Raw genomic sequence first — 9093 nt, 5'->3', positions numbered from 1 at the left:
CTAGCCAATATTTGGCAAAACCAGAACTTGACAACATTGACAACTTGGCTAAAGGTTACCACAAAATTTTGTTGGCCAATCAAATTCCTTTAAACATGGCATGCCAAATATTGGCATCGAACCAAGCACGCGCTACAAATGCAACAGACAGCGGAATCAAGATATCGAGGCAATACTAAAGCTCCGTCAATTAATTTGGATCGGAGGGAGTACCAAATTCGGTAATAAAATGGAGTGAATATCAGGTAAAAAGGAGGTAACTAAAGCTCCACAACAAATGTCAGAGAGATAATAAAACAAGCTTAAAAGATAGTCGTTACCTTTGATAATTTTACTTACCCGCCAATTTTGCGCAAAACTAGGAGACGGCCATGCCATGCATATAAATGATCTTCCATTATGGATACTCCAAGTTATGTTACACAACATCAAATCATTTTATTAAAACATGTATAACCTATCAGAGTACAGTCAAAGCATCTTCTTTCCATGCTATGCAAATATACAGTGCAACTATTAATTTATGTTTGCTAAGCCGATTCGTATGCAATCACAACAAGCAAATGCAGACCTAGCGACTTGCACAAGAGTACTTCGACACCTCAGAGCTACAATAAGAAGCAGAACTAAACTGTTCTCCTATAATTTCATATAGGAAACCTTCACGGATTAAAGCCCATGTAAATAACAGGACAATTACACCCCACCTAAGGATCATAAGTTCATAACCTTCATACAATTTTAGCAATGCAACAGGTCCAACAACCAAATTCCTTTACTTTACCTATATACTTAGAAACTACTCCGTACATCCCAACATATCGACAGAAGAGAATGACATTTTTACGAATCACGGAAGAAAAGAAATGTGATCAATGCACAAGAACACTTAAAACACCTCAACGCTACAACGAAGCAAAATTGAACTGTTTCCTGCATTTTCATATAAAGAGACCTTCATAGATCATTACCCATGTACATAACAGGACAATTACACCCCACTAAGGATCATAACCTTGGTACAATTAGAAATCCTACAAGCCCAATAACCAAATTCCTTAACTTTAAACTACTCACCAACTCCATGGCAACACATCATCTAAAGAGATACTACACTGAACTTCATCTAAAATGTTCCACCATAACACAGTTCTGAGTTATGAAGCAGAGATGTTTAGCCATTCACATAAGAAAGAAACGCGATCAGAACATCGGAGAACAAAAGAGATGACCACATCTGAATCCCTTCCCATTTGAATCTCCGCCATATCAGCATTCACCTCTGCAAGAACACAGGCGCATCTTCAGAGCCAAATCAAAGAAAAGGACTGAATCGCAACAACAAATTAAACGATCCCTTGTTCCTTACCTCCTCGATCTTGTACGAGTCCGGCGTCAAATCCACTAGGGACAATCCAGGGCACAGCGACTGCAATTCCAACAAGAACAAAAAAAACTCCAATAAGACGCCAAATTCAAACACCGAAAACTTGAGAATTACAAACGCAGGTCCGATCCTTACGTCGAGCTGGCGCTGCATCGGGCGAGAGCGCTTCTTGGGCCGGCGCGGGGGTCGCGTGCCGCGGAAGAAGGCAAAGTCCTGGGCGATCTCCTCCTTGGACAGCACGATGGAAAACCCCCGCTTCTGCGCAGGCCGCGCTGGCGCATGCTCCGCCGCAGCATCGGCCGCGGCCTCCGGCCCGACCGCACCGGGCGCGGCAGTGGCCGAGCGGCGGGTGCGGAGGTTCCAGGGCCGCTGAGGGGGGCGCTGGGGCGAACCGCCTCCGGCACCGCCATCCGTGGAGCGGCGGGCCATCTCCTTGTCCGGGGACGGGGTGTGCGGAGGCGGAGGCGGAGGCGCCGAGGCGGGGTCCTTGGAGCACCGGAGGAGGCGGTGGGTGCCCCAGCTGAGCGTGGGGAAGGAGAAGCTGTGGAGCCGCCTGCGGTGCGGCTGCGCGGGAGCCGGGGCGTCCGAGGGAGACGGCGAGAGGTTGGCGATGCGGCGGCGGTCGTGGTCGTCGTCTGCTGCGGCGGCCATGGAGACCATAGGAGGGAGGGGCAGCCGGGTAGCGCGTCGGGGAGGAGAGGAGGGAGGGAGGGAAAGAAGGGGGCGGAAGGAAGCGAGACGGGGGGATGAGGACTAGGGAGAAAGAAAGGTGGGATTTTTAAAACGGGGAAAGGCCAGTTTGTTCCGAGAATTTCTTCTTTTCTACCCCTGCTACCTTGGGATTTCGTCTGCGGGGCTCCTTCCAGAATTGCGTGCGCGTCGGACGTCTGTGCCTCCCTCGCCTTTGGTGTGTCGCGCGCCTGATGGGTGTGGCGCCTTCCTCCCCTTCTCTCTCTCGCCCCGTCGGGTGCGGGGGTTACGGAGGAAACGGACGTGGTGTCATCACGTGTTCGCGGGTAGCGGCGGGTCGAGCCGCCGCCATCAGACGTAACGCCGGGGGCCCAGGCACAAAGCCCGTTCTGGCTCGATCGGTGCCTCTTTCGGTCTTTTCGATGTGCAAGACTTTTATTTTTCTTTGGCGGCGAGATGTGCACAACGAAAAATTGGGGGTCAAAGACATGAGACGATGATTAGGAGGAAAAGCGGTATCCCATCCGACCAGAGTGAGGGAATTACACAAACCATCACTTATTAAGGCTAATGTTGCACAAAACACCTACTATACAGGTTTGTTGCGAAAAACACCACATATTGGTATAATACATTGCAAATAGGTATAATCTAGTGTTTAGACACATTTATATAATTCCAGACAGATAGGTACGCTTGTAAGTGCACATGTGGCAATAAAAAAAGCCACAAAAGCCAACATATTAGACTGTCATTATCTTCCCAAACATGTGGTCCAATTGAGCCGTAACTTTCCCAAATTAATATTGAATACATGTAATATTTACAGGAATTATTTCACATTTTACTGAAAATGTCAAAATTTGAATAAAAAATAGTATGGGCTAACTAAAACTTCCATATTCTAGCAAACCATTGGTCTAAATGTGGTAAAACTTTCCTTAAATGGTAACGTCAAATTTTTCACATTTTCTGAAATTATTAAATTTTGAACAAAACTTCGAATGAAACAAGTTCGGCATGTGATCACTAGCACCAAAAACATGGTAGATATTGTTGCCATTAGATTTTAGCATCCAAGTAGTTTCTATGTGGCCACTACATCCAAGTAGTGGTCATCACAAAATAATAATGACTAGTCTCATACATCTGGTTCGGAGGAGGAGCTCTAGCTCTCCGCGGTCGGCGATTGCGTCTATCCTTCACTACCACCGTCATTGTATGCGCCCGTGGCGGCTCCGCCCGCAGCCACCGGGACTTACGCGGTGGCAGGGCGTCATGCGGGAGGGTTAGCATGCCGCGGGCGTGGCTCGAGCGTCGGAGGAGGAGCAAGTAGCCTAACTTGAGCAGTGGCACCGCACTAGAGGAGGAGCGGGCCAATGGGGAGCACCGCATGCAACGCGAGCGCGGGGAGGAGGAGCACCGACAGCGCTGGTTGCGCGAGTAGGAGGAGGAGGAACGGCGCGAGCAAGAGGAGGAGGCGCCCGGAGCCAGGCGGCCCCGTCGGAGGAGGCCACGCTGGCAGCCTACCAGACGGTGTTCCCCTGGGCGCAGCCGCTGGAGTTCCTTGACCTCACCCGCTCCAACGACGAGGATGACACTTAGGGCTATGGGCAAGGACGGCTGGGAGGCTTTTTGTTTTTATTATGTTTTATGTTTAATTATGTTTGAAGTGGATTTTGTCTGAAGATTTTAATGTTTAATTATGTTTTAAATTTAAATATTTTGTGTGCCTATTTATTTATTTAAGACCACGCGGACAAATGTGTCAGTCAAAGTGGGCGCATTGACCAATCTAAATAAAAATTCGACAAGCGTCTGCTTGGCTGACCAAAACAAACAAAAATCATGTTTGTTTGGATCAGCCGGTTGAAATTGCCCTTACAATCGGGACCTATCTATCTAGAATTATGTCAATGCGTCTAAACACTAGATTAGACCTATTTGCAATGTATTACACCAATATGTGGTGTTCTTCGCAACAAACCTGTATTGTAGGTGCTTTATGCAACACTAGCCCCAACAAGTGGTGGTTTGTGCAATTTCCTCGACCAGAGTTCAAGTCCTAAACTTGACATTAGTGCTTGCATTATTTTTAAATGTATTTTAGGCTTCCGGCAATGTTCGTTCAGTGAAAGGAAATGTTTTCCTCAACTGCAAGGCGTCTATGGTGACTTCGTAAAATTTTAAGATGTTATGTCGACTTGGTCTCTCAAAAGTGTGCGTGCGTGCGTTCCTACGAAGGAGCGTATGTGAGCGACTTTGATTGTATTGTGTTAAAAAAACACACATTGGGGCAACTCCAAGCGGGAGACCCAAATAAACACGAAATCTGTTCGTTTTTTGTCCATCTAAGTCGTCAAACGGACATGTGGACACGGATGGTGCACCCAACGGTGCTACCCCATTTGAAACGGACATGTCCTAGCCCCTTCATCGTTGGAGAAAAAATGTTGCCTGACACAACAAGCACTGCCAGGAACCACGGGGGTAGGAGAGGTCTCTTGAGAGGATCTTGGCAGTGCCTTGCCCTTGCTCGTGCCAACGGGGACCGAGGTGGAGCGCCATGGAGAGGCCACGGCTCCCCAACACACCCACGACCTGGATCCATCACGCGGGCGCCACCGACGGCAGCCTCGGCTTGTCAATGGTGGTGCCCACCTGGAACGGCGCCGCGGCGGGAGGAGGATGACGAAAGCGACTGGACGTGTTGGGCGGGGAGGGGCGGCGCCCCCGGCGGCTACATCCTGCATGGGCAGCTCCCCGGTGCGCGTGTGGTAATGCTCCGGACACGAAGGGACACAGGTGGGTGGGTGGGTGAATATTCCAAAGAGGTTATTGAAAACCACTTTTTTTTTTGTAAGCACAAGATTTGAAAAAGAAATATAAAACCTTTTGAATTTTGTAGATGGGTCGTTAGAGAAGGTAAAAGTGATTCTCAAAATAAGAAACCTTGTAATCAAGGAATGTGAAAAATGCATAAAATTTAAAAGTATTATTAAATAGCCAGAAATATGGCTTTATGCCTTTTTATTCACTACATTGCCCTGTTGTGCGGTAAGACATGTCTTTTAACATCTGTGCTCTAGAAATGCAGTTTTAATTTTTTATTTTAATTTTGCGAAAAAGCTTCCGATCTATTCATCTTCAATCATCACAGTACAACGAACACCATAAAAAAATAAAAAATACATCTAGATTCATAGACCACATAGCGATGACTACAAGCACTGAAGCAAGCCGAAGGCGCGCTACCATCATCGCACCTCCATCGCCGGAGTCAGACACAAGTTGTTGTAGTAGACAGTCGAGAAGTCGTCGTGCTAAGGTCCCATAGAACCCCGCCGATGTATGTAGACTTCTTTTGATGTGTTTGTTCACCCATTTTAACTTGTATGTAGTCCATTCTAAAATATCTAAAATGTCTTATATTTGTGATCACATGAAGTATGTTTTGTTGGATTCTTAGTACTTTTGGTGCAATATTTCAGATTGCAAAATTCTAATATGTACTTTCCCGCAAAAGTAAAATAAAATTCTAGATGTTCAGTACATCACATTCGCCCAACTGAACTTAATACTTTCGGTGCAATATTTCAGATTGCAAAATTCTAATATGCACTTTCCCGTAAAAGTAAAATAAAATTCTAGATGTCCAGTACATCACATTCGCCCAACTGAACGAAACTGCTCCACACACGACGGTGCATAGACAATGTCCATCTTGAACGGTACTGATTTGTGAAAAGATGCAATCTAACAGACAATTTGATATCATCCAGATGTCGGGTGAAAATATATTGTCCCTATAGCACTGCTCCTAACTGAAAGGTTAAGCTAAGATTTAAATACACCACAGGTGCCCTAACTTGTCCAACACAATCAGTTTGGTGCCTAAACTTAAAAAAATACACAAAAATGATGCCGTAACTTGTCTGAGTGTTCAAATACGGTGTCTTTGGACGCCGTATCAAGTACCTATGTGGCATGCCAGTGTGTCTTTGGGCCACATGTCAGTGGCTGCGGGTGCGTTGTGAGCTGTGCGTGTAGTATGTTTTTATAGAAATGCCCTTAGACTTAAGTTAATTCTCGAAAAAAAATCGTTACGGGCATTGGATGCACACTGGGTTTTTAGGGATAATTAATTGTCATAAAAATATAATCACAGTTTTTTTTTGAAGTGCTGCTTTGTTTTTCTTTCGAATGAAGTTTCTGCTTAATTTTTATGATACATAATTTTTTCCATGTGAATAAAATAAAATAATTATCAATATGCAATTATTATTTATTTTATATCTTTATTCTATTTTCATTATTATGTACCTTGAAGAGATAAACATGATTTTTTTCTAAAATTTATGTGGACATAAAGAGTTGAACGTATATTAAAAGTTATTGTGTAAATTTATGCATCTTCATTGAGGACCATAAGCACGAACAATTATTGTGTATCTTCATCCTATTTTAAAATGCACAATTATTTAAAATTGACAATATTGTATTTTAAAAACTGTTCAACGTGCATTAAATATTATTGTGTGACAATAATAAATTCTAGAAATGTACTAACATGTTAAGCGTGTTTGTAGAAATTTAAGAATAATATTACACAATAGTTTTTTAATACGCATTCAACATTTTCAAAAAACATGGTGAGCATTTTCTAAAATAATATGAAAACTAAAAATAAACATGAACATGAACGTGTATTTCAAAAAATACTCACCGTGCTTTTAATATACGTTCAACTTTTTAAATCCACATCAATTTTAGAATGTCTATCTCTTCAAAGTACACAATAATGAAAATAGAATAGAGGTATTAAATAAACAATAATTTCATACTTATAATTATTTTATATATGAAAAGATTTATGTATCATGGAAACTAAACAGAAACTTCACTCGAAGAAAAACAACATAGTAACTTGGAAATAAATAAAAAGAAAATTACTCCAGTAAAAGCAAATGCAGAGCGGCACGTGCAATCATCTATATAAACTGCTTGCTGAAAATTAAGCGCAAACCAGAGTGTTGCCGCCTAGTTCGAATTCCATGCACGCTCGCTTCCTGGTATTTTTTGCGAGTATTAAAATTAAAATCAAGGGGTATTTTTGTGAGAATTAATTAAAATTCAGGGGCATTCTTGTAAAAAAAACTACACATATAGCTCATAACGCGCGTCGAGCGCTTGCAGCCACATGACATGTGGCCCAAAGACGCACTGGCATGCCACATGGGCACTTGATACAGCGGCATACGTCCAAAGATACCGTATTTGAACGCCCAGACAAATTACGACATCACTTTTGTGTATTTTTCAAGTTTAGGCATCAAACTGACCGCGCCGGACAAGTTAGGACACCTGTAGTGTATTTAACTCTTACTAGCTAAATACCTGTGCGTTGCCACGGGACAACATAACAATGTTGCACTGGTTGTATTTGTCCTGGCAGCTCCATCTCTTTTTTCGTTGGTTCAAATTTTTCTCGGCGCACATCTTATTTATCTTACCCCAACAAGACAAACTTTGCTCTTCCTCTGCCACTTTTATCTTGGTCTACTACTTGCTCTAGCTTCGGTTTCATCCCACTATTTTATTTCATATTGTTTCACAATGATGATAAGATAGCTCTTACTTGTAATTTGTTATTTTATGGATTGGTTAGGCTCATATGTAGGTGCATTTTTTCAAGTATTTGGAATTTAGACTACCATGCCATTCAAATAAATGATTCCTGTGATTTTCTTGAGCTGAACGTATTGTCATTGTCTGGTCAAAGCAAGTGTTGCATAAACCCATAAACATACTGGTTTTGGAAGATGAAAACAAAAGATGCATGCATTCTTATCGAAATCTGATAATGATATACAGAAACTGAAGAGAGTTCTATTAGTACATGCTTGCCCACCAAATGGAATTTTAACCAGAGACATGTGAAAAATAATCCAAGTGCATATTGAATGCCGTATCATTTATTTACAAAGTCATAGAGTGAAGTTTTCGGACAAAGTATTGAATCAATTGGTCTTTCTTTCAAAATTTCACAAACTCTGATGTTTTTCTCCCACTTCCCTCCATTCTTGGTGATCATCATGTCTTTGACCACATGCAAGTCGCATCCGAAACACAAATAGGTAAAGTTTGATGATGGTCTTCATCTTCCTTCACTGTTTCTCTGTCCGGTCTTCCTATGTGCCTCCGGCTTGCAGTACCTTCTTCCATATGCGCGCACTTCTTCCAACTCCAAATAATTCTAGTGAAGAATTAAGAAGCTTTAATCTAACCTCGCTCAATCTGGTGTATTTCCTAGAGCAGCCCACATGAGTGCCTCCTCCCTTCTTCTTGGACACCTCGAACACGCCAACATGCTCTCCCCAGGAGAACAGGAGCTCTCACCCACAACCTCCTCGACGTCGTTGGAATCACTTGGTTGCATGTGTCAATGACCTCAGGGCATTGCTGGTGGGAGATCAAGGATGAGTGTGTGATGTCGGTGGAGGCGGATCTAGAGCATGAGAATTCAACATACAATCAAAAATTGAACATACAGACTATCATGCCTTCCATATATCAAAATTCAGATTAGACATGTCTTACTACATGTCAATACTTATCAAATAGATAGATAATGGATATGCAATTCACTGTGCATATTATACAAGACTTCGCACAGATAATCCTTCTCACCTTCTACCATTTTCTTTGCTTGTGTTCGCTGCACTGCCCCTGCTCAAACAAAAAATACAGGTCGAGAGTTTAGAAAAATATCTAATAGATAACAGAAGCAAAGCTTCAAGGTCTATAGCAAACCCCACGGAACAGTGCCAAATAGGCCTTTGATTTCACCAGACATGCGGTGAGTTGAAGAGAAAAACATTTCTCCCATGCACGGGAGGTCCTGTGCATGGGAGGGCCGTTCATTTTTTTGGAGATTCGATGTTGCGCATTAATGCTTTTTGTAGTTTGTCAGATCTTTCTCTGACCACATGCAAACCTATGCTTCACCATCCCAT

At 43.0% G+C, this 9093-nt stretch overlaps 1 protein-coding gene across 1 annotated transcript; it reads right to left on the bottom strand.

Annotated features, from left to right (window-relative positions):
* Positions 1-912: 912 nt before the first annotated feature.
* Positions 913-2288, bottom strand: LOC123058493 (formin-like protein 15). The gene is made up of 3 exons (XM_044481207.1): positions 1523-2288; positions 1370-1429; positions 913-1282 (listed from the first exon to the last, which is right to left on the bottom strand). Exons 1-3 carry the CDS (start codon positions 2045-2047, stop codon positions 1277-1279), a joined length of 591 nt encoding a protein of 196 aa, XP_044337142.1. The 5' UTR covers positions 2048-2288; the 3' UTR covers positions 913-1276.
* Positions 2289-9093: the final 6805 nt, after the last annotated feature.

This window comes from Triticum aestivum, chromosome 3A, assembly GCF_018294505.1.
Source record: "Triticum aestivum cultivar Chinese Spring chromosome 3A, IWGSC CS RefSeq v2.1, whole genome shotgun sequence".
NCBI lineage: Eukaryota > Viridiplantae > Streptophyta > Magnoliopsida > Poales > Poaceae > Triticum > Triticum aestivum.
This window is presented reverse-complemented; position numbering and strand designations above follow the sequence as displayed.

What these genes read in the sequence shown, in the direction of transcription:
- LOC123058493 (XM_044481207.1), bottom strand. Translation starts at nt 2,047, where the DNA reads ATGGTCTCCATGGCCGCCGCAGCAGACGACGACCACGACCGCCGCCGC. An exon ending in CGATGCAGCGCCAGCTCGAC is followed by an intron (nt 1,430 to 1,522) that starts GTAAGGATCGGA and finishes TTGGAATTGCAG; the next exon opens with TCGCTGTGCCCTGGATTGTC.